Source organism: Caretta caretta, chromosome 26, assembly GCF_965140235.1.
Source record: "Caretta caretta isolate rCarCar2 chromosome 26, rCarCar1.hap1, whole genome shotgun sequence".
In the NCBI taxonomy this organism is placed as follows: domain Eukaryota; kingdom Metazoa; phylum Chordata; order Testudines; family Cheloniidae; genus Caretta; species Caretta caretta.
Window position 1 is genome coordinate 16,449,741 of NC_134231.1, and position 26,062 is coordinate 16,475,802.

The 26,062-nt window shown below is 48.9% G+C and overlaps 1 protein-coding gene across 1 annotated transcript; it reads right to left on the reverse strand.

Moving 5' to 3' along the window:
* Positions 1–703: 703 nt before the first annotated feature.
* On the reverse strand, positions 704–11,505 carry LOC125626289 (interleukin-1 receptor antagonist protein-like). Its single transcript, XM_048829048.2, has 5 exons — positions 11,500–11,505; positions 8,883–9,048; positions 7,882–8,061; positions 2,049–2,200; positions 704–913 (listed from the first exon to the last, which is right to left on the reverse strand). The coding sequence occupies exons 1-5, from the start codon at positions 11,503–11,505 to the stop codon at positions 704–706; spliced, it is 714 nt and encodes a 237-aa protein (XP_048685005.1).
* Between the last annotated feature and the right edge of the window lie 14,557 nt (positions 11,506–26,062).

Here is a 26,062-nt window from a genome sequence, read left to right on the forward strand (position 1 = left end):
GACTAGTCGGTTACACATTAGTAACAAATCAGTTTCAAGCCAATTGCACCTTCCGGTTTTCAACTCCCTAGACACCAATGCTGGTTGCAAATACTGCAGGGGCTGGTTTATTTGCTTATAACCACCCTCCACAAAAAAATTTCCACTGGAATTTAAAAAGACAATTTTTTTTCTATTGATATGTTGTAAAAATTATTTAAAAACCCACAAAAACCTAACAATTAATAGCAGAGGCAGGATTTGATCTAACAGTGCCCCTATAAATAATTAGGGAAGAAAACTATATGTATAGTGCCTAAAGTAATGAGACATCCCATCGTGGCTGGTGTCTCTAGATGCTACTGTAATACTAACCATTATTATTATATAATTAATAATAAATAAAACTGAATTAATATGGAATTAATGCTAATATTTAAAATCAAATTTATACAAGTTAAGAAGGAAGGTACTTTACATCTGGGGTCAGGCTTGAGTTATGAGAGATTACAAGTATCAGTTACAAGGTTCACAAGATACATACATAGTACAATTCAATTTAATTAATTTTAAACCAACAATTAAATTAATTAATTTTAATGAATAAATTAATTAATAAAACTGAATTAATATGGAATTGCTGAGATCCCATAAATAGTTATGCTCCTACTGTACATAGTACATACAAGCATTCAGTTCTAAACCAGTAACTGCTGGCTGGGGATTAGATTTCAACCAGATACAAATCAGTGATGTCCCGCTCTCCGGTTTGATTCACCATCCTGACAGGTTTGTCGTTCAGTTTTGAGGTGCTGAGGAACCATCCTGGATGGGCAGCTGACTCAAAGCTGGAAGTGGAACCAGAACTGGTCTTGAAAAAGAGGAAACGCTCCTGATCCCCGGTCCTGATCTCCTTCATAGGCCCCTTCACCTTCTATGAGAAATAACAGAGGCCAGTTAGAAACAGGGGTGCTCTTTCCAAGGCTTTCATCCTGCAATGGGATGAATATGAGAAGGGGCTTCTAATTAGGACACAGAGCTAGCGTCTGCTCTCACTTGTGCCTATGCAACTATTATGTGGGTATCCCTGAGCAGAATTTGGTCCAAGGAAACACTGGGCTTGACTCTCCCCTGCCTTCCACTTTGGGCTGTCATTTACACCAGTGCAAAGTGGGTGTGAAATGCTGGCCCTCTGATTGTAATGAAAATACCTGGTACACATAGACAGGAAACTCTGACCCTGACATCACAGGAGTTTCATACACCTGAGAAAGACTGTCCACCAAACAAGGAACCTATTCCTGCTCCTATTAAATGGGATTTCAATGTAAGAAGGATCAGTCCCAAAGGTAGACTACACAGAACTACACAGAAGCTGCAAAAGCATGGCTGCAGTTGTAAACCTTGATCACTAATGATACGTTTTTCACGGCAGCTGGGAGCAAGCCCACCAGTACTGTAGACAGGCTTGCACTAGCTCTGCTCAAACTACGACTTTAAAAATAACCATGTGGACATGGCAGCTCCGGCAGAGACTCAGGCTAGCCCCCTGGGCTCAGAACCAGGGGGTCGGCTGGGCTTGGAGGCCCGAGCTCCCCTTTTTAGCAGACTAGCTCAAACCCCGCTTGGGCAAGTCTGTCTACCCACACAAGGAGACTCACTGCCAGCTGCTGTATAGACATACCCCAAGGGCACAAGAGACAACATGATCTAATGAATTAGTGTGGTGCGATGGACTGGGATTCAGGAGACCTGGGTTCCTTTGAAAGTCACTTCTTATCTCTGCTTCTCCTTCCACTCTTTGTCTTCTGTATTTAGATGATAAAATCTTTGAGGAAGGAACCTTCTTATTACGTTACTGCACAGTGCCTACCACAACAGGGCTCTGATCTCAAATGAAGAATCAAGGTGCTACTGTAATAGCAATAAATGATAATAGTAATCATAAACAGTATCTGGGGAAAACAGTGAGTCCCATGTAAAGGTATCAATAAAAACTGGAGATGTGGATTGAATTTCAGTCACTGTGGAGTTTGTGATGATGCTAAAGGTCTGCTAATCCCACTCACCTCCAGCTGCAGCACAGGGCTGCCTTCAGCCTTCACACAGCACAGATACAGATTGTTTTCCACAGTGTTACTTTCCACAATGTTCATAGCAACAGGACTGATGCGCTTTGGGGAGATGTGCGGTGAGCGATATAAATCCAGGTTTAATTTCACTGGGAAGAGAAAAGCAAGAGGAAATCCAGACTCAATTACAATAAAAAAAGCAGCCCGTCTGTCTGTGAAGATCTGGGAAGCACCATCACTTATAAATAGTGAGTGAGGAATCTGAAATCCATGCACAATAGCTGCCATATCACTTTATCGGTGACACTGATAGCACTTTTAAAAATAACTGCACATCAGAGGTTCAGTCGTGCACTTTTACTCATCTGAGTAACGCCATCCACTTCAGTGGGACTGTGCCTGAAGACAAAATACTCTGAAGAAACAGGGGTTGGAAAATCAGATCTTAATAATAATCACGTGCAGAAAATGACATTAAAAGAACATTAGAGGTTGCAAAGTCAAGCACTCCAAAGGTAGGAAATGCCAGAATGCCTGTTGCAATCTGAATTCGGCCCCTGTGCCCATATCCATTATGATCGTATTTAATTACCTGATCACCTACTATTTTTTTCCACAGGAGCCTTGCCTCATTCAGTACGCAGGATGGACCTACTCTGAAGGTGAATCAGGGCTGTGAATAACCCTTGTCCAGCCAGACCTTACTTTCCCACAGGAGACTGCTGCTCAGGTAGAAACTGATCAGACCGCAGCTCCGCAGCAACCAGGAGGTGACTGAGCACCAGGTTGTTATGGACCGGGATGTAGGCAGTCTGGTCTAGTAGTCAGAGCAGGAGTCAGATTCGATGGGCGGAGCAGCCATACAGACTGGGGAATAAAGCCAAGGGCACCAGAGTCAACTGCAAGTTATCAGAACCAGGGGGTCAAGCCCGAGTCAGAACTAGAAATCGAAGCTGAGGGTCAGAGCCAGGATCAGATATCAAATGTCAGAGTCAAGGGTCAGAAGTCAGAGGCCAGAGCCAGGACTGGTCACTGAGGATTGGTGGCGAGGTGTGAGGGCAGGAACTGGAGGAGAGGTGAGGATCGAGTGTGCAGCAGCCTGGCTGGGGAGCAGGGCTTTCTTGTCAATTTCACGGCTTGGAACACAGTGTCTACACAGACACTGTGTCACCCTAACATCACCGACATAAGCCCTACGCCTCTCGTGGAGGTGGACTTATTATGTCGGTGTAGTAGGGCACTTACATCGGCTGGAGCAAGGCTGTAGTGTACACACTGACATAATTAGGTCAACCTAAGGCCTGGTCTATACTACATAGATAGGTCGACATACAGCAGGAGCAAAGGTAGGAACCAGGAGCAGTGCAGGAGACAGGCACAAGCAGGGTCCAATGCAGCCACAACAGGAAACCACCTTGTTTCTCAGACGAGCTTCCTGTGCTTCCTTCTGGCTTAGCATGGTTGGACCAAACAGTGGAGCCAGGAGAGCCTCCAATCAGGGCTCCCATGGGTGGAATCTTGGCTGAGGCTATAGCCCTAGTAGCTCCTTGGCCCACACGGTTTCAGTGGACTCTGGGTGGAGGCCAGGATGCAGCAGCTGTCTGGGCCTCCCAGGCCCGACTTTGAGACCCGGCACACCATGCATTGCTCCTTCATCAACTGGGAGGTGAAGTTCGTCCCTTGCTCTCTTAGTATTTCTCTGGGGAGCCTCACTTGGGCAAATACTTCTGTGAGTTCATTAGCATCGACAGCCACCATTGCTGACCGGATGGGAATGGCCTCAGGGTAGCTGGTGGCACAGTCTAAGATTACAAGGATATATTTGTGCCCCACTGCAGACTTCTCTAATGGGCCCCCCAGATTAGAGGGTACCCCTACAATGAGTAGTGTTACTGGGGGGAACCTTTTTCTGGCCCATCCACTGGCACTCAGGGAATGATGCATAATAGTCCCATGCTTCTGGATGGACGCCCAGCCAGGAGAACTTGGTGGTCACTCTGTTAAGAGTCTTCTCTTGTCCTAATGACCCCCCACATGGTGCTGCATGGCCAGTTGAAGCACCCCTCTTTGAAACTTCCTTGGCCCTCAGAGCGCATTCTTACCTCCTCCACCTTGGGATCTTTCAATTCCTGATAGGTCTCCTCCTCTACCAGTTTGAAATGGGGCCACTGTTTCAACTGCTGAGAGTCTAATACTTTGTCAGCTGGGCAGGCGAGCTGCTCATAAACCCTACACAGGGTTGGTTCATTCCTTTCTTCTTCCACAAAGTTTACCTCACTAGACAGCAGGTCAAGGTGGAGAGGTGGCAGCGAGCCCCTACTACTCCAGCTGGGTTCAAGAGAATGGTCGTTCCCCACAAGGATGATCACTCTCCTGGGTCTTTGTCTTCCCTTGGAGCCTTCTCCTCTCAAGGCCCCTTCTCAGCCACCGTGGCCATCTCCTGCCTTCCTGGGCCTTCCTGCTCTGGCTTGGCACTTTCTATGGATGTGCTCCGCTACACGTTGAAAAAACAATGGAAGTCCTTGTGGCACTTAGAGACTAACAAATTTATTTGGGCATAAGTTTTCATGAGCTAAAACCCACTTCATCAGATGCATGGAGTGAAAAATACAGTAGGCAGGTATAAATATACAGCACATGAAAAGATGAAAGTTGCCTTACCAAGTGGAGGGTGGGGGTCAGTGGTAAGAAGGGCAGTTCAAAGAGGATGGATGTGACTTCTTCAAAAAAACTACCAACTGAGCCAGCGTATGACCACGTAGGCCAGGTCTTTGGCCATTCCTACCTGCACCGTTCTGCACAGTCAGTCATACTTCTCTCGTCAGGTAGGGTGTATGTTTCCATGGATGCACTGGAGGTAGATCATAACTCCAGATTTACCATTCGGCACCACCAGCTGTCCCCCGACTAAAGTCTGGCGACAGTCAGAGTCCATCAGTCCTTGTACTCATACTGCATCCATTTGCATGGGAACTAACATTTTCCTTGGGCCTCTCTTCTGAGCCCTGTTATAAGCTGCCCAGGCCTGACCATAATTACAGTCCATGAATGGACTCCTTTCTGAAATGGCCTTCCTGTCCACATACAGAATGGCCACCCGTGGGAGAAGTCGGATCCACTGTTGATATTCCCTTTGAATATGGCCACTCGGTTGCACCTGGATCCCTCCTGGCTGGCTGAGGGCAGGCTTCTGGGTTCCTCACTTGGCCTCTGTACCCCCTCTGCTAGGGTTGGGTGTCCAAGTTCCTCTAGGTACCCTCAGCATGATATGGGGGGTACATGAGGGCCGGGGGCACTCAGGGCTGACTTTTGGTCAAGCTTGAGGGACATCAGGTAACTCTCCACCAAAGCCACTGCCTCTGCCAAGGTTTCCAGTCCATGTCTTAACACCCACTCACTCCGCCCCCCCCCCGCCCCGGAGGAGAACTTGAGTGAACTGCTCCATGACGATCTTCTCTCCTACCTGAACCCCTAGGCATCCCTTGGGCTGGAGCCAATGCCAGCCAAGATCCTTCAGATTGTGGGTGACTGTCCGGGGTCAGGCTTTGGCTGGGAATTTCTGGCGGTAGAACTGCTGCAGGTAGGTTTCAGGGGAGATGTTCAGGTGTTTCGGATGAGTGTAGCCAGTACGCTGCCTGGCCCAGCACGCTGTCAAGTAGTAGGCCAACAGGCTGGCCCAGTTTCCCTTGAGGCATTGGGCCGTGATGGCAACTCTCTCGAATGTGACAAGAAATGCCTCTAGGTTGTCTACAGGACCCGTTGTTGTCAGCTTTACCGGGATGGGTGGTACTAGGTCAGCAGCCCCCCTCCATGGCTGTAGGAGCGTCGCCATCTGCCGGACGAGCGGCTGCTGTGCTTCTGCCATTTCCTTAATCAGCTGTTCCTCCCGCTGCTGGGCCACCTGCTGCTGCTGCTGGTTGAGGAGGACTCACTTCAGCAGTTTCTCCAAATCCATCTCTGGTTTTTGGTTTTACTTCCCCTCTTTCTCTGGCCTACCATCAGGCCTGGGACACTAGTGTGCCTGAATTCTCCACCAGATGTAACAGAGTCCCCAGAAGACCAGGTGGCCTAGTGGGTAATGCACCCAGTTTCCAGTCTCACACCTCCCAGCAGGAAGGGCTTTCAGTCCAGTTCCTTACCGTGGATGTGGCTTCACCTCAGGGTTTTCAATGTCCTCACCCTCCCCTTACTTGGCAGGGGTAGAAATTAGATTTATGCACCTCCAGCACCAAATGCAGTTGGCAAGGGAGCCCACTCCCCTGGGCACTGACCCAGGGCCCCATGAGAGACAACAGTGTCTGGAACTCTGGATTGCCCTCGGAGCTGCCTGCCTGGGTCACTTCCTACCATCCATCGCCCCCACACCTCCAAGTCCAATATAGGATTGCAAAAGAAAAGGAAAGACAATTAAAGCTTCAGCCCCAATGGGCTCAGCGCGCAGCCATCTTTCTCACAGGGTGGCTTCTTTGGCACCCTCAGAGTAGGTCCATCTTCCTCCCCAGCCTCCCTCTTCTGAGCTGGGTTGCTCCCTTGTATGTTTCCTCTCCAGTCGGCCCACGCTCCGGGCCCAGTATTGCCCTTTAACCCCTTCTGGTCCAGCGTGGGGTGTGTACACCCCATCACACACCCTGAGGGGAGAACAAGAGGGATGAAGCCCAAAGAATAAGCGATTGAATCAACTGGTTGTGTGCAATGATATAGTGTGTAAATATATGTCAAGCAAGATCTTTTATGAAAGCCTGTAATGTTCCGAACTTGCTGGTAGTTAAGAGATCTGTAGCCAGGTTACGGCTGTGACTGACACGTGTGTGCATGTGTAGAACACTGTAACTGTGGTGCAGCTGCAGCATCCCCTTGCCACAGGCAGTGAAGCAATAAAGCAGGGCCAGGCACCTCCCCAGGCTAGTTGTTTACACAAAACCAACTTCAAGGACCCATCCATTGTCCAGCTAGGAAGACACAATGGTGGGCCATTAAAGTCAATGGAAAGCCGTTGAAGCCAAAAAGAAAATCTCAGGCCTTGTCTACGCTTGTCTATGCTGCCACTTTACAAGGATATCGGCCTCCATGACTGAAGGTTACATAGGGCGACTTAAGATTGTAGTGTAGACATGCCCTGTTTAGAAACAGGCCTGGTTTTGGGGTTTTTTATCCATAAAGGGAGGACTAACATTGCAGTGGGGTGCTGTCCATGAAACACTGGATCCTTTCTAGGACAGAGGGCACATGGTAACTTGGATTAGAAAAGGGAATTTAGCCAATGTAGACGTGTAAAGCCTGAGATTGCATCTTTACATTTGTTTCCTGTGTAACTTGTCAGCGTTTACTTTTCTGCACTATTCAATCTCGGAAGCTATGATTTTTCTATTCAATAAGCTGTTTGTTTATTTCTAATCCAGGCAGGTCTCTGGTGTCCAAACTGTGCAGAGTGTAGGTGTCCCAGAGTGAACTGATAATTGGGGGAGAGTTTCATGCCCTCGGGGTTGATGAACCAGAGTGGAAAAGTCCAAGTGTCTGTAATTAAGAACTCAGGGAGATGGATCTGGGGAGAACTGGGACCAGAAGGGGTAGCTGAGGTCACCCTGCAAGGAGTAATTAGGCTGGTAGAAGTGAGGGTGAGTCCTTGTGCTTGAAGGCCAACTACTGGTGTCAGAGCTCTCACTCATAGCAGCCCAGCATTAAGGGTCTCAAAATTACCCAGGCAGGCGGTGACTGACTCCCTCGCTGGTCTGAGTGATCCCCAGAACCTCACACCTATATCAGTAGGTAACTGAGCAAGAGGAGATAAACTGGGGGTGGGGCCAGAGGAAAGAAATATTTTGTAATTTACCTGCTTTGCTGATATTGGGGCCTTGTAAATGCACCGCCATCAGCTGGGCCTGGCTGCCGTGACGCCGCAAGACAAAACTCTTGTGTTCCTCATCTTGGACTGCGTACAGCTTGGAGCGGGTGTATTTGTAGATGAAGGTCTCTGCATGCGTGAAGGAGTTGTTGCTGAAGGACACGGGATCTGAAAACGTGGAGTGTATGACGACCAAGATCACAGATTCAGAATTTACACCTGGCAAGAGGCACTTGTATCTGCTGCAGGGGCCCCAGGTTTCAAACTTGAGAGGCCTAATTCTCATCCCACTTAGCCCGTTGGGAATCTAGGAGCAGCTTGACTGAAGTCCATGGAGTTTGCATCAGTGTAAAATAGGTTTGAGGAGAGACTCAGGCCCTCCCCCTCCTCCCTTCCCCTCCCCGGGTTACCCATAGCACAAGAGCTGCAGAATTCCCCACTATTCAGTCACTAACAGGCCTGGCCCCTCTTATCTTTCTGTAGGGTCTTACACAGTTTGAAATCTCTCACTGGGACATGTCCCCCACACCCTGGAATAGATGCACTGGTTAGTAAAGACAGTGCATCTCCTTTGCGTGGCATATTTGGCTAAGAAACTGATGTACCTTTGCTTTCACTTTTCCACCTGCAGAGACAGCATCCATTGTGCGCTCAGTTCAATGCAGATAGTCAGAAGAGACACACACTCTGTGCTCTCTCACCGAGGCTTTTGTTCTTTTTTGTACCCTTAATGTAGATTATAGGTCATCCTATGTAGGTTTTCCCACACACAGGAAAACTCTGTGCTGCTAAACATCATTAAGCCTGTAGACTGCACTGACTAAATTAATTCCTTTTAATTTTTCATGTCATTCAGTTTCTTCTGGAAAGGTCTGCTTCTGGAAAGCAGTGGAGTCTGATCTTAGATCTAAATTTCCCTGAGGCCTGGGAACGCACAGATTATCTCTACTCAAACAGCGTGCAGAAAAGGAAGCTGTCTATATCTGTACCTTCCACCAGCATCCTCATGAAGTCAATGTCTGTGAATGATCTGGCAAGCCGGTTCATCCTCCTTCTTGTCTCCTCTTGAGGCACCTCTGCAGCCCACCTGAAGGCCACCGAGTCAACTTGGTCAATGGCCTTCCAATGGCTGCCCAACTCCGACAGAGAGCGATTCTTGGGGAAGGGACAAGGACTGGAGTCATAGAAGGAGCTTTGTGGGGCAATGAAGCAGTGATTTCAACAGCCAGAAAACAAGATACATCCCCTCACTTCTCTCGTGCATGCTCTCATTCCGCTGCCTATGTGAGCTTCAGCTAAGTTTGATCTAGACATGCCCCCAAGCCTCCCAGTCTAATCCACTATTTGGAGCCTTCCTTGTCCACAGGGACAACCGACCTTCATCCACAACAGCCTGCAGGGCTGAGACTGTTCCAGAGATCATAGAATCATAGAATCATAGAATATAAGGGTTGGAAGGGACCCCAGAAGGTCATCTAGTCCAACCCCCTGCTCGAAGCAGGACCAATTCCCAGTTAAATCATCCCAGCCAGGGCTTTGTCAAGCCTGACCTTAAAAACCTCTAAGGAAGGAGATTCTACCACCTCCCTAGGTAACGCATTCCAGTGTTTCACCACCCTCTTAGTGAAAAAGTTTTTCCTAATATCCAATCTAAACCTCCCCCACTGCAACTTGAGACCATTACTCCTCGTTCTGTCATCTGCTACCATTGAGAACAGTCTAGAGCCATCCTCTTTGGAACCCCCTTTCAGGTAGTTGAAAGAAGCTATCAAATCCCCCCTCATTCTTCTCTTCTGCAGGCTAAACAATCCCAGCTCCCTCAGCCTCTCCTCATAAGTCATGTGTTCCAGACCCCTAATCATTTTTGTTGCCCTTCGCTGGACTCTCTCCAATTTATCCACATCCTTCTTGAAGTGTGGGGCCCAAAACTGGACACAGTACTCCAGATGAGGCCTCACCAATGTCGAATAGAGGGGAACGATCACGTCCCTCGATCTGCTCGCTATGCCCCTACTTATACAGCAGATGGGCCAGCAGAGCACCTTAACCTCTGCCACCAGGGACCAGGATGACTGTGATCACTGCAAAGCTGTAGCTCATGAAAGCTTATGCTCAAATAAATTGGTTAGTCTCTAAGGTGCCACAAGTACTCCTTTTCTTTTTGCGAATACAGACTAACACGGCTGTTACTCTGAAACCTGGCTACCCCAGTTAACCCTTTCATAGAATCCAAGACCAGAAGGTACCATTGTAAGCCTCTAGTCTGAGCTTCTGTATCACACAGTCCAGAGAACTGCCCCATTTGCTGCTGCTCCAGAGTGTTTCTGAGCACAGAGCCTCAAGTCCAGCCCCGAGTCTTCCTAACACCCCTTTACTGCTCCTAAACCTTCCACATTAGGCACCAGTGTAGCATCAGTCTGGGGACCTCTTTGCAGGATAAGTAGGCTGCTCCTTCAGATTGGGCCCTGGTTCTGGTTCCTGGGAGGGTGGGAATCTGCACATCATGCTCTGTTGCTCTGGATTCTGATCTAGTCCCGGAACTGTTTGTTTCTGTCCACGTGGCTCTTTCGTTACTGTTAGTGTGAAAGGTGCTAATGGCTGTCACCTTGTAAGTCTAGCCCAAAGACAATCCCATTAAATCTCATGAACTCCCAGGGCTGTACCAATCACTCATAGACTGGAAGGAGCAAATAAGACCCTTCATGTAGCAGAGACAGCTACAAACAGTGGAGACTGCCCAAGGCACATGAAAGGCCTGAGAAAAACTGTGAGAGTTGAGGGAATTCCCTGATTGCAAACACAAGGGCTAGGATACTGGTTTTGCAGCCTGTGTGTAGGGTTTGTCTAATCCAGGCTAGCTATTCCTGAAAGTGGATTAAGCTAAACTGGAACAAGGCACTCATTCTGGAATAAGAGTGTTCTCACATGGAGTTAATCAGGAATAGTTATTGTGCTTTAAATTCACGCCCTACCTTAATCTGAATTAACTTTCAAGTGTAGACAAGCCCTTTCTTTTGTAAAAAAGGGACTGCTCAGTGCACAAGAAGCACATCCAATAAGTAAACAGGAAGTAAGTAATGGGTGGAGTGTGACTGTGCTCTGACTAACCCAGCGAACCCCTTGGTGACCACTTCACTACACCCTTCAAGGCAGAAAGCCTGGAGAAGCAGTCATAAGTGTGACTCTGAGAAGAAGCAGAGAGCAGATCTTCTTGGGCACAGAGCTCATTGGAGGGGCAGACTTGGGAATTTCTGAGCAAGGAAGCTGCCTGCTTCTTTTTGTTTCTGTGATGTTCAGGGAAACAGGACTTCGGGTCCATTCTTTGAAAATATCCCAAATTACACCAAAGAATATCCCTGACTTGTGTCATCCATTGCTCATCTTAACAGAAACAGCCCTGCATGCCCCCAAATATTGGCTACCACTCACGCCAAAGAGAGAACATTGCTATTTATTGTGGTAGCACCCAGAAGCCCTCCTTGAGAGTCGTCATGTGGGTGCTATACACACACATCGGAACACACAGGCCCTTCCCTGAAGCTAAATCAGAAATCACCCAGGATAGCGAATCTTACAATCATCTCAAAATTAAACTTGGCTCTTTACCTTCATCCGGCAGGGACAGTCAACTTCATGGTGGTAACTATGGGGGGAAAAAACAGACAAATCAAAGATAGCTCAGCATGATCTGTGCTAGCCTTGGTGAAATTGGTAATAAAAAAAGATGGTTTCTTCTTCAAGGCTTTATCCATGTGGATCAAATGGGATCCACACATAGTAGGGTTCAAAGAAGAACCACAGTGACTGTGATATAAGTAACTGTTCTTTTTATCATCCAAACATTCGGGACATTTGAATGGAGTCATCATTAAGCACTGACAGGGAGCTCATTTCTGGACAAGACCAAATGGAGACAGCTACCTGTCCAGACAAGAAAGATACAAAGATGGCAGAGTGCCCTGAGAAGGTGGGCTTCTTGTAGGCGTGATGGGAAGAGCTTGGTTCTTCCCAGTCTGTAGCTGTAGGGCCTTCAATCACTCATCATGCCCAAGCATATTAAGGACAGGCAATTTAACCTTAACCAAAAGGCTCAAATTGGTGGTGTTTCCTTGTTGGACTCATGAAACCAAATTACCCCAATTAATTGGGTGCCACTCCCTGACTTCATTGGCGCTCCACCCACATCACCCAAGTGGGATTTGACTCTTGACTGCTACAGTGCCTAATTGATGTGCTCATCTAATGGTGCACTCAGCAACACTGTTCCCATCAAAGGCAATGGGTCACCTTCATTCCTATCCCTTCCCTGGGGGAAGGCTGTTTACAGCCTCTGTGCACAACATCTGCTCATGGATGCAATGCCAGATCCTAATCACAACTGCACCAGTGTAAATCCAGAGTGGCACCAATGAAGCCCGTGGAATTACTCCAGCCTCAACTTAAACTGAACTAAGAATCTGGCCCATAAACTCATCTCCAAAGGCAGCCCAGCAACGACAGGGCAGACCTGAACCTCCAGTTTCTGAATGAGTAGGAACCGGTAATTACCTATCACATCCTATCAGCTCAGTGAGTGGGTCAGGTACTCTGGCCATTGCTGCTTCTGGAAGAGGAAAAACATTAGATTCAGCTCCAGGTATAATATTCATCTGAACAAGTGCCATCTAGCCCTCCTCATGCTATTTGGGAGCCAGCCCTGCAGGAAAGCCTCTTCTAGTTGATTGGCTTCTGATTCATAGAAAATCAGGGTTGGGAGGGACCTCAGGAGATCATCTAGTCCAACCCCATCCTCAAAGCAAGAGCTATCCTCAATTTCTGCCCCAGATCCCTAAATGTCCCCCTCAAGGACTGAACTCACAAACCTGGGTTTAGCAGGCCAATGCTCAAACCACTGAGCTATCCCTCCCACTGGGAGCTACCAGCCAGGCAACACTAAGTAACATTGCTATAACTAGAAATCAGGCTGTTCTATGTTTTAACTTTTCTGTGGGAAACTGCCTCAAAAGATTGCACCACACAGACAACCAAGGGAGAAGAAAGGAAGAGGCCGCTGTCTGATGCACAGACGCCCCAGCTGAAGGGCACCACGGCAGAGAAAAGCGATGACAATACCTGTGTCTGCACAACTTCTTCGTGCAATTCAGGGTGTCTTCTGCTCCCTGTAGTTCTGAATGATTTCTTTGGAGTACGTCATCCAGCTTTATAGTGTCTCTAAAACTGGGAAATTCCCAGGGCTCAGTCTCTGATGCATTCTCTCAGATTGCATAATCCAGATGGGGATGGATCTCCCAGTCTATTCCACCAGGGTGAACCCAGGGCCACCCTTAGGATTTATGGGGCCCTATGCAGTGTTATTAAACTGGTGCCCCTATGCCTGACGGCAGCCCGGGTTCACATGTTTATTGTAGATAAGGGTGGTCTTTTGAAGGATTTATTTTAAAAACTGTATGTCTGAAGATCCTAGCATTTAAGGCTAAAGATGAATACTCAGTTGTGCATCTAAAAATCTATGCAAGGATTTTTTAGAGTTGTGATTTTATAATCTTCAGCAACACACTAATGAAATATTTTTAAAGCAAATTTTAAACTAAGGTCCTGTAGACTAACATGTTCTGAGTAAAAACAGATTCAAAATTTTTATGAAAGTTAATGTTTAAAATCAAATTTACACAAGTTAAGAGGGAAGGTACTGTACATCTGGGGTTGGGCTTGGGTTATGGGGGAACTGCAAGTATCGGTTACAAGGTTTACGAGGTACATACATATCACATAACCAGCATAGATCCAGATTGGGGTGTGGGAGTTTTTAAAGTGTCAGTGGATAGGTGGGCTCAGCTACGCCACCCATGGAATGTATTAAGTGTCCAAGTCAGTACTGGTTTAGAGAATAAGTACACGGGTGGGGTGCGTCCCTCCCTTCATCAGGGAAGGAAGTGGGTTATTTCCCTGGTTGGTGTTCTCTGTTACTCGACCTGATACTGACAGTGTCCTGTGATGTGTTCTGTGTAATGCACAACTGTTTTTGTCAGTAAATTCAGAAACTGAGAGTATATACCTGGGGGTTGGCAAATGCCTGTTAAATGGCTTCATTACCACTTGAATGGCTCTTTAACAACTTCAATATTGTGCTAATAGGTCTGGCAGGCTTTTCACTTTTAAGTACTACATCCCCTCCAGAGGCAGACTCACCAGGCTGCAGCAGTCAGCTGTGGTGGGAGCCTGCAGGAAGGGTCAGAACAGGGATAGGAAGAGGCGGGAGGGTGGACACTAAGACCCAGAAGTGCTCCAAATTTTCTGGTGCCCTATGCAGCCACATAAGATTGGAAGAGGCCCTGGAGGTTTTTCGACTTCCTCTGTAGCATGGGGCACGGGTCACTTGCAGGAGGATTCTCTGCTCCTTGAAGTCTTTAAACCATGATTTGAGGACTTCAATAGCTCAGACATAGGTGAGAGGTTTTTCGCAGGAGTGGGTGGGTGAAATTCTGTGGCCTGCATTGTGCAGGAGGTCAGACTAGATGATCATAATGGTTCCTTCTGACCTTAGTATCTATGAATCTATGATTCAGAGGAAAGGCCACAAGGGGGCGCTGAAATGGTCTGGGCCAATGGTGGGCAACCTGCAGACCGCAGGCCCCATGCGGCCCACCAGGGTAATCCGCTGGCGGGCCGCGAGACTGTTTACATTGACCGTCCGCAGGCATGGCCGCCCGCAGCTCCCAGTGGCCGCAGTTTGCTGTTCCCAGCCAATGGGATCTGCAGGAAGTGGTGCAGGGCCGCAGGGATCTGACAGGTGTTCATCCAACCTGTTCTTAAAAGCCTCCAATGATGGGGATTCCACAACCTCCCTTGGAAGCCTGGTCCAGAGCTTAGCTATCTATATAGTTAGAAAGCTTCTCTTAATATTTAACCTAAATCTTCCTCGCTGCAGATTAAGCCCGTTACATCTTGTCCTGCCTTCAGTGCACATGGAGAACAATTGATCGCTGCCTTCTCTATAACAGCCCTGAACATGTCTGAAGATTTTTATCAGGTCCCACCTCAATCTTCTTTTCTCAAGGCTAAACAGGCCCAGTGTTTTTAACCTTTCCTCACAGGTCAGGCTTTCTAAACCTTTGATCATTTCTGTTGCTCTCCTCTGGACCCTCTCCAATTTATTCTCATCTTTCCTAAAGCACCCAAAACCGGACATAGACTCATGCGAAGGCTTCACCAATGCCAAATAAAGGGGGGCATTTACTTCCTGTTTCTTACATACGACTCTCCTATTCATACACCCCAGAATCGTAGTAGCTTTTTTCACAATTGCATCACAGTGTTGACTCATATTCAATTTGTGATCCACTATAAGCCCCAGAGCCTTTGCAGCAGTAGCCAGTTATTCCCCTTGCTGTTGTGCTTTTGATTTCTTTCCTAAAAGTAGTACTTTGCACTTGTCATTATTGAATTTCATCTTGCTGAATTCAGACCAATGCTCCAATTTGACAAAGTCACTTTGAATTTTAAACCTGTCCTCCAAAGTGCTTGCAACCCCTCCCAGCTTGGTGTCATCTGCACATACTCTCCACTCCGTTGTCCAAGTCATTAGTGACAATATTGAATTGTACCAGATGCAGGACTGACCCCTGCAGGGACCAACTAGAGATGGCCTCCCAGTTTGACAGTGAACCTTTGATAACTACTCTTCAAGTGCAGTCGTTCAAACAGTTCTGCACTCACCTTATAGTGATTTCATCTATACCCCATTTCCCTAGTTTGCTTATGAGAATGTCTTGTGGGACTGTGACAAAAGCCTTATAAAAATCAAAACATATCACATCGATTGCTTCCCCTCAGCCACTAGGCCAGTAACGCTGTCAAAGAAAGACATGATTTGTTCCTGCTGACTATTCCTTATAGCCCTGTTATCCTCTAGGTACTTACAAATTGACTGTTAAATGATTTGTTTCAGTATCTTTCCAGGCATTGAAGTTGGGCTGACCAGTCTATAATTTTCCAGGTCCTCTTTGTTCCCCTTTTTAAAGAGCAGTCCTGTGTTTCCCCTCTGAGGCCAAACAAACGAACTCCCCACAGGGTGATGAAGAGTCAGTAAACCAGCCTCATTTCTCAGTGAGTCAGGTTCACGTCTTTATTTTTGTGGCGTCATGAAGCTAAGTCACGAAGCTGCTACATGGAACCTTCTAAGAAAAAGTGAGGCCAGGTCAGACTAGCTGTAATGGCTCTTTCTGGCGTTTGAATCTATGCAACAAAAATATGGTTGAGATCACAATTTTGAAGATAAAAAGTAAAAAGGCAGGCAGAAATAAAATCCATTCAGTCCTTCTTTATCCTTCATCACACAGTAAGGAAACAGCATGGGCTGTTTATTTCCTCATTGCAGCTCAGCCTCCAGGCAGATTCCACAGTGTTTCCCTTTGCCAAGTACATTTGCATATTTCATCATAGGAGGAACAATATGCAAAAACAGGAAGGTGAAGCAAACCCGGATGCTTCAACATGTCACAGACTGTGTCTGCATCAACTCTCATTGGGCTTCCCTGATTTCCCTGTGGCAGGCATAGTAAAGAGTCGTGGGGGCCAGAATTTCCCCGGGGTGTAGCATGTTTCTGCAGAACCCATGATTTTGCTCAATGAAAATATTTATAGCTATGGTGAGGGCATACGCCTCTAATGTCTAATTACCAATTTGCACGATTTTGATTAAGGGTGTGGTTTAAAACAGTGCAAGTTTGCATATGAGTAGGAGTGGCTTATTTCCATTCAGCTTAATCTGAAAAGAACCCCCCCACTCCCCAAATTATTTAAATCAGATCCGCTTTCTTGTGTAATAAATTATAAATAATAGTAATAATAATAATACCATGCTCTTTTGTTGCACTTTTCAGCCATATTTCTCAAAGCATTTTGCAAAAGTGGGTCAGTAGAACTATCCCCTTTATATAGATGGAGAAAATGAGGCAGGGAGCGGGAAAGTAACTTGCCCACGGCCACCCAGCAGGGCAGTGGCAGAGTTGGAAATAGAACCCAGGTCTCCTGCGTCCCAGCCCAGTGTAGTTAAACCTAAGGTAAGGCCTGAGATAAACTTGGGAAACATCTGCGTGTAGACACAGCAAACTGTTCCTTTAAACCACCAGAGCAACGGGGAACAAAGAGGGATGGACAGTTTGAACTGGGCTGTGCTTGGGAGAAAGTTTGAACGATGGGACATGTGGATCCCCTGAGAGCTGAAGGGATCACTTGGGGCATATGGCCTCATGCATGATGGTTCAGTGCCTCCTCCTTGGCTTTGAGACTCTGCCGCTCTGCTCTGCCCAGAATCCTCATCCCAGCCCTGTTACACTGCAGGGTGGGGGGAAGTTTAGTCCGGCCTCGACACATTTATCTAGGACAAGGGGAGGTTGCTCCAGAGAGGTGATCAGCTGGCTAGTTTTACTGCACACAAGGAAAGATCAGAGCGTACTGATCAGCAGTCAAAGCAAGGGCGTGTGTGCGTAACGAGAGACGTACAGCGCGCTGTCTTTGGGAATGGCTGGTTAGCATTTCAGGGCACTGATTAAAAATTCCAATAGTGTAGTGCCAGTTACTGGGCATGAAGCTTTTTTTAAGCCCAAATTTTGCTTTTCATTTGTGCTTTAGCAAGAGAGTCTATTGCAGGGGTGGCCAAAGCACGGCTCGCGAGCCACATGCGGCTCCTTTACAGGTAAAGCGTGGCTTGCAGAACCTCCCCCCATCCTCCGCCTACCAGAATTGGGAGGTGTGTGTTCAGGGCTTCTGCCCTCCAGCGGCGTGGTGGGGCTAGGGGCTTCAGCCCTGTGGGGGGCACCTGCTGGGATTTGGGGCTTCAGCCCCACTCTTGCTGAAGTCCCAAGCCCCAACAGGTGCCTGCTGCAGGGTTTCAGCCCCAAGCCCCACCACCCCGCTGCAGGGCAGAAGGCCCGAGTCCTGGCAGACTCACCCAGCTCTCGAACTTCTGCAGATTATCGTATGTGGCTTGGAGCATCAGTAAATTTGTCCACCCCGGTCTATTGAAATGCCAGCCTGAATGACAAGCTATGCTCAGTCCAATATTTGCATTTGGTTTACAAGCAATCAGCCCTACATCTACCCTCCTTGCAAGCCCGGATGGTCTCCTACACTTTTCATAGGCACAACTCTACAAACACTCCTGTAGGTCTGTACAATCCCATGCAGTGAACCCCTGCAGAGCCCTGCTATCGACTGGTGCTGCCCAGCGCCGAGTGCTTTAGGAAAATCTTTCCCCAAGCTCGATCTGCAGCCAACACCAGATCTCTTGTGCCGCAGTCGGAAAAAACCTGTCTGATCCCACAATGCTTTGCATGTTCTCCCACAATGCACTGGGCTGGCAGTGGCTGGAGGGAGCGCGGGAATGTGGGACAGGCTGGTGCTTAGCAGCAATGTTTGACTGCCCTCCAAGTTCAGGCCTTGGGCAGAGAAGCTGGATGATTTAGTTGGGGATTGGTCCTGCTGTGAGCAGGGGGTTGGACTAGATGACCTCCTGAGGTTACAAAGGTGAGTAACAAAGGCTGAGGTAACAAAGGTGATGTTGTGGTGGGCGTCTGCTATAGACCTGAGGTTACAAAGGTGAGTAACAAAGGCTGAGGTAACAAAGGTGATGTTGTGGTGGGCGTCTGCTATAGACCTGAGGTTACAAAGGTGAGTTACAAAGGCTGAGGTAACAAAGGTGATGTTGTGGTGGGCGTCTGCTATAGACCACCAGACCAGGAGGAGGAGGTAGACAAGGGTTTCTTCAGACAATTGACTGAAGTTTCCACAACACAGGCCCTGGTTCTCCTGGGGGACTTCTATCACTTTCATCTCCTGGGGGACTGACATCTGCTGGGATTGCAATACAGCAGTGCACAGACAATCCAGGACGTTTTTGGAGAGTGTTAGGGACAACTTCTGGGTGCAACGACTGGAGGAACCAACCAGGGGGGCCGTTCTCCTCTTGACCTGTTGCTTACAAACAGGGAAGAATTGGTAGGGGAAGTAGAAGTGGGTGGCAACCTGGGCAGCAGTGACCATGAGATGATTGAGTTCAGGATCCTGACAAAAGGAAGAAAAGAGCAGTAGAATATGGACCCTGGACTTCAGAAAAGCAGACTTTGACTCCCTCAGGGAACTGATGGGCAGGGAATATAGGGCCCTCTGCTGAAGCCGTGAAACTGACAAGAAAGCCCTGCTCCTGGCTACCCAGTTGGCTGCTGCTGGGTCTCCGCTTGTAGCTGGGCTGCTCCCCATGCTCCCAACTTGGGCTGCTGCCCAAGCTCCCCACTCCCTACTGGGGGCTGTGCTGCCCCCCAGGGTCCTGGCTCCCCTTCCCTATTGGAAGCATGGCAGCCAACCAGACTCCAGGTATGGCTCTACCCACCGAAGGTGAGAAGCCCTGGGCATCTCCCCCCGCCAGCTCCTGGCTGTGAGGGAGGTGAGAAGCCCCAGGGGGCAGGTGAGCTCCTGGGGGGAGCTGTGCAGAGCTGAGAGCTCCTCCTTCAGTCAGTGGAAGTCCTCTTGGTGAGGACATGCACCACCGACAGAAGGAGGGTAGTTTGGACATCAGCCACTACATCAATTACTGCAGTGGCTGTAAATTGACCTAACCTAGGTCAATTTAAGATTGTAGTGTAGACATGCCTTTAGATCCAGACCCTGCAAGGTATTTAGAAGACCAGCACCCATTGATTTCAGGATTTTGAGGATCTGGGCCTAAGTATCTCTGTACCTTAGTTCCTCATCTGTAAAGGGGAGAGAATAGCACTGCACCGCTGCACGGGGAGTTGTGAGGATAAAGATATTAATTGCTGTGAAGCGCTCAAACACCTTTTAACATGGTTAAAGCTGCCCTCAGCAAACCAGGACACTCCACCAGAGAAGTAGGTCGCATCATGGAATGGGCCACCCATATATCCTGAGGGAAAAAATCCATCTGGCCGCAAACGCCTAATTATCACCTACCACCCCACACAGGACCCATATGGGGTATCACTAAACTATTACAATCCATATAGATACTCAATAGATACTCAATCCAAATAGATACTCAATGGGGACCACATCCTGAAAGAGATCTTCCCTGAACCCCCTCCGTAGCCTTCAGACAACCCCCAACCTCATCAAGCTTATCATTAGAAGCAAGCTCCCCACACACCAGGATCCACCAACTCAAAGCAGTACCAGACCATGCTAGAACAGCTGCAAAAGCTGTAGGCATCTCTCCACTGCTACGATGATCAACACCCCCCACAACACACCACTCAAGATCTGTGGGTCCTACACATGCCAATCACAATATGTGGCTTACCTCATCCCATGCACTAAATACCACACCAACAAGCTTTGTGGGTGAAACCAGCCAGCCAGTCGCTCTGCTCTCAAATGAACTCACACAGGAAAATGATAAAAGACAAAAACACCAGATCATCCATGGGAGAATGCTCTTCACAAAATGATGACTCCATATCTGACCTCTCAGTCCTCATCCTCCATATTTCCCCATGTTTATTCCCCCCCCCCCGGCCACTGTTCCTCAGATGTTCTTGTCAACTGCTGGAAATGGCCCATCTTGATCATCACTACAAAAGGTTCCCCGCCCCCCACTCTCCTGCTGGTAATAGCTCACCTTAAGTGATCACTCTGGTTACAGTGTGTATGGTAACACCCATTGTTTCATGTTCTCTATGTATATAAATCTCCTCACTGTATTTTCCACTGAATGCATCCGATGAAGTGAGCTGTAACTCACGAAAGCTTATGCTCAAATAAATGTATTAGTCTCTAAGGTGCCACAAGTCCTCCTGTTCTTTTTGCGAATACAGACTAACACGGCTGCTACTCTGATAACCTTGCTAGACAGTATTAATAAAGACACTGGATTTCTGGCTTATTACAACACTCTGTAACCCATTAACCCCCCTTTTTTTGTCCTATGACTTTAGGGGTGTTAACTACCCACTTCATCTCGAATGGTCTCTTACACTACGAATTCGCTCCTTATGCTAAACAATCTGTTCCATCTTGTATGTAGCTGCGACACTCTGAGTGCCTTCCCAGCCCTGAAGAAGAGCTCTGTGTAGCTCGAAAGCTTGTCTCTTTCACCAACAGAAGTTGTCCAATAAAAGATATTACCTCCCACCCCTTGTCTCTCTAATCGATAGACAAATTCAGGCTAGAAATAAAGAACAAATGTTTAACAGTGAGGGGTAATTAACCAGTGGAACAGCTTACCTAGGGATGTGGTGCTATATTCATCACTGTAGAGTATTAAAGACAAAGTTGGACATCTTCCTGAAAGCTACACTGTAGCCCAAGCAGGAGTTCTGGATGCAGGAGTCACTGGGGAAGGTTCTCTGACCTGGGCTCTGGAGGTGGTCAGACTGGGAGATCAGAATGGGTCCCTTTCTGGCCTTGATTGTGACTCTGATTGTCCCCTTGGTTTGGCTGCAGGAGGGTAAAGCTGGGACTGATTTCTCTGCAGCTCATGGCCTGCTTTAATAGCCCAAACAATAAAGCTGTTGCTTTCATGACCGGAAACACTGTGATGGGTTTATTCACCCTTCCTACAACAGCTGCAGATGCAGACATCACTTCAAGACAAAAGACAGCATGTTACGAGAATGAACTCGTTGTCTGACCTTTGCAAGTTTTACATGTGCCAGGGACCATATATTATGAATTGCAGCTGAAGCACACGTAGGCTGGGACTGAATCTGCAACCTTCAGCTCCAAAGGCATGAGCTCCCTTGCTGCCTGAGCTAAAGGCAAAGTCCCCTAGCAGTTGGTAAGTCACAAGCTTTTATCGCTAGTTTGCTGCGAGCAGCCACTAGGGGGAGACATTGCTCCACACACAAAGGCGATGCCGTTGTAACACCGACAGACCTCGGTGGGCAGGATCAAACCGGGGACCTCTGAAACTTAGCGCATGAGGTAAAAGCCAACTGGCGGTTAGTTAAGGCTGTAGAACAGACTCATTTAACTCTCTAAGTGGTCTCAGTGCCACTAGATGGGACAGAACATCACCCCCAGGAGGTGTTTGGGTTACACCTACACTTGCAGCAGCATGTAGAATGCAGCCACTGCTCCCCGAGCATGCGTATAAATAGCAGTGTAGACGGTGAGGCACTGCTCAGATGAGACACACCAGAACCCTTGGGGAGGTGCCCCACATGGCTCTCCCCGCCCAAGCAGTGCCTCCCATGTCTACACTGCTATTTCTAGCAGTTTAGCGTCTCACTGTCTCCCTGCTTCTAGACCTTGTCCGCACCGCAGAGAAAGACTCCTGCTGCCGGACCCTTTCCCTGCTGCCTCCTCCCTTGCCAGAATCTTTCATTGCCTCGTACACATGCTGTAGTGCGGACACACAGCCTGCTTTTCGCTGTGGCGTGTAGCTACATACACCCTACTACATGATAGAACCTGGAAATCCCAGATGGCGTCTCTGTCCAACAGCCCTCAAGGGCCAGCACAAATTTCAGATGGTCTGCTCACGTGTTCAGGAGCTGAGCCAAAACTGCCAGTGCCATGGGTGGGTTGCCAGATTTTTGAGTGGATGGGGGGGGGGAGGGGCGGGGAATGCTGAGCAGGGTGGGCTGGGAGATTCATTTGCGGTGCCCAAAATACTTAACAGGCCCCTTTGCATGGTGGATAGGAAACTGTGTAACAATGACAAGCTGTCGCTTTAAGTCTATAAGGGGATTTCTGGTCCCGCTGGCAGGTAGGGTGCTCTACAGGGAAGCCTGTGATTGGAATGTCATATAGTCAGTCTCCAAAGAGCCAGCCTAGAGTAAAAGGCAGGGTGAGTTGGGCCTCGCCACTGTGGGGAGCAGCCTGCTTTGTCTCCCGCTGCTTTTGCTATGACTGGGGCATGGGTGGTCAGGCCTACTGGTTGGAGCAGAAGTCAGGCCTAGTGGTCAGAGCAGAGGGTCAAATCAAAAGACAGCATCAAATACCAAGCTGAAAGTCAGAGCCAGATGCCATGCCAGGGGTCAGAGTCAGAGACAACATCAAGTACTAGGGGTAAGGCGGAAGAGCAGGGGAGCAGGAACTGGGAGTAGATGGGACTCTGGAACAGAAGGTCAGGAACCAGGATTAGGTTGGGAAGCAGGAACCAGCAGCAATATAGGGCTCAGGCAAGCAGGAGGGGTCCATAGTAGCCTCCAAGGATTTCTCCAGTTGCTCAGACAACTTCCTATTGTTACCTCCTGGTTTATATAGCGCTCCTTAGCCAATTCGGGGGCTGGAGGCTTCCCAAGAGCTTTGGGGGCGGGTCTCTGTGTGAGCTAGCCCTTCCCTAGCTACTCAGGTGAGCTGCTGGTGGCAGTCATGGCCCGAGTGCTGTGTGGGGACCCAGAGGTCTGGGTTCAAGGCGTGGGATTCCCGTACAGCTTTTGGTCCTTGTGTTAGGGTTCTGGATTTTAAGACACAAAGCGGTGTCATGTTGCAGCCTTCCCGCCAGACTATGGCATTTTGTATCTAACTTCTCTGTGTGTGATGTGAACACAGCAGAGGCGTAGCAGCCTCAGTGCAAGAGGTGCAAATACAAGAGCGTCCTGCTGTAAAAGGAAACCACCCCCAGGAGTCAGACATGTGGGCTGGGGCACGCTGCTCTGTGTTTCCAACGCACCGTTTGGAGGAGGCTGAACACTAGCACAAGCGGTGATTTTCCAAGGGGGCTCTTGCCTGGAGCTGTGGAGGGAGCCCCAGGGACAGGCTAACGTTGTCCCTGGGGTAGCTTTACAGAAGCCAAAGGGTTAATGTCAAGGCTGGATGTGGCTGATCACAGCTTTATTGCTCAGAATCAAAGTTCCGGTGACATACGTCATTTTGTTAGGAAGCGCCGTACTGTTCCACACGGTTAGCTAAGCCTGGAGCTCCAGCAAGGCCTGCGCTGTATACTCTGGGGATGCCATGAGCTGAGACTAAGGCTCAGGCCGGAATTTCATAGATGGCCCCTTGCTTGTTTTCTCAGATCATCTGATCTGAGTGTAAGAAGTGCAACAGCAGAGTGGCGAACAGGGGGAGTTTGCCTGGGATCTGTCTGAGAGGAGGTACGCTGCGTCCTGCATTGGGAGGCTGTGTTGGTGAGTATCTGAGTGTCTGTTGCGGGGACAGTTTGTCAGTTTGTCCATGTGCTTGGTTATTTGAAAAGTGTGAATTGGGAGTGCTTTGTTCCAGGTGAGCCTTGAGTGGGCCTGACTGTTATAAAAAGCCAGTCAGCTGCGAACCAGCGGAGCGGCAAACAGCGGAGAGGCTAACAGAAGGAGTTTGCCTGGGGAGAGCCCACTGAGGCTTTCATCTTGCAGGCATCTCTGAGTAGTTACTACAACTCCTGAGGAAGCTCGTAGAAGGAAGGTAATATGGATGGGGAGCATTCAGCTGTTGTGAGGGCCCCCTGCACTGGATGTGCCATGTTTGTCTTTCTTCCACAGGACAGAAGCGACTTTGTCTGTACAAAGTGCAAGCTGGTCTCCATACTGGAAGAGAAGGTTCAAGGTCTGCAGAAACAAGCATCAACCCTGCGTTGCATAAGAGAAACTGAAGATTTCCTGGACAGACGTCAGGATATGCTTCTACGGGTACAACATTCTGAAGATTCAGAGCAGGCTGCACACTGGGGACAGAAGGACGGTGAAGAAATTTGGCAGCATGTGACCTCCAGAAGAAGAAAGGGGAGGGTCCATGTACCAGCAGTGCAGATACAGGTAAGCAACCATTTTCATGTTCTCTCCACAGGTACTAATGTGGAGAGTGGACCAGATGATACGTCTGAGGGAAGGGAGCAGAAGGAGACTCCGCCGATTGGAAGGCGTGGGATGCACTGTCCTAGGGTTGGCGGTTCCACGACCACTGCTCCCAAGGGAAGGAGGCGGGTGGTGGTGGTCGGGGACTCTCTTCTCAGGGGAACTGAGTCATCGATCTGCCACCCCGACTGGGAAAACCGAGAAGTCTGCTGCTTTCCAGGAGCTAGGATTCACGATGTGACGGACAGACTGCCGAGACTCATCAAGCCCTCGGATCGCTACCCCTTCCTGCTTCTCCATGTGGGCACCAGTGACACTGCCAAGAATGACCTTGAGCGGATCACTGCAGACTCCGGGAAGAAGGATAAAGGAGTTTGAAGCACAAGTGGTCTTCTCGTCCATCCTCCCCGTGGAAGGAAAAGGCCTGGGTAGAGACCGTCGAATCATTGAAGTCAACGAATGGCTACGCAGGTGGTGTCGGAGAAAAGACTTTGGATTCTTTGACCATGGGATGGCGTTCCAAGAAGGAGGAGTGCTGGGCAGAGACGGGCTCCACCTAACGAAGAGAGGGAAGAGCATCTTCGCAAGCAGGCTGGCTAACCTAGTGTGACAGGGTTGGGACTCACCACTGCAGCGCCTCCTGCTGTTGACTCCGGGAATTAGCTCAGTTCATGCGGAGCGCCCTCTGCCGGTGGTGTCCCGTCCATCCCTCGCCCTAGATTGGTGTCTGGACCCTCGTTGCTCCCAGCTTGTGGCGTCCTCTTCAGGACGCTGCCCTCTGGCAGTGCCCACTGCTCCAGTCTCACCCCCTTCCGGGGGTTTGGTGTTATCTAGCAGTCCTTCTCTTCTCCCCAGCCACAATGGCCAACCACACCCCAAAGTCTAACACCTTTTGGCAGGGGTTTGGTGCAGTCCTTGATGGCCACTCCTAACGGTCAGGTGGAAGTGCAAGGAGGAAGGGGGGGGGACCCAGGGACCCTTTGGCGGCAGCCTTCCTGCCTGCCCTCCTTCTCTCCCTTTGTCCGTCTCTCTCCCTGGGCCGTTTCCCCTTCAGCCCCTTTGCACTGGCTAGGCCCTTTTTCTCAGAGCCCGCAGCCCAGCAGGATACCAGGCGGGAGTTCCCTTCTGCTCCCCCCACCTGCCCAGCACTGCGCTATCCCTGGTGCTAGTCTCCTCACACCAGAGACAGACTTTCACCCTCTGAAGGCCTGAAAGAGACTGCTGGCTTCCTTCCTGGGCAGCCTTTATATAGGGCCTAGCCTAGCCCTGATTGGCTGGCTGTAATACTGGCCCTGATTGGCTTTCTAACAGGCCCTCCCTGATTGGTTGCTGCCTTGCACAGCCGCTCTGGTCTGATGTAGCCCAATCTGGCTTGGGGGTGGGGCATTGCCCCACCACACCTAGTGAGGAGGGCTTTA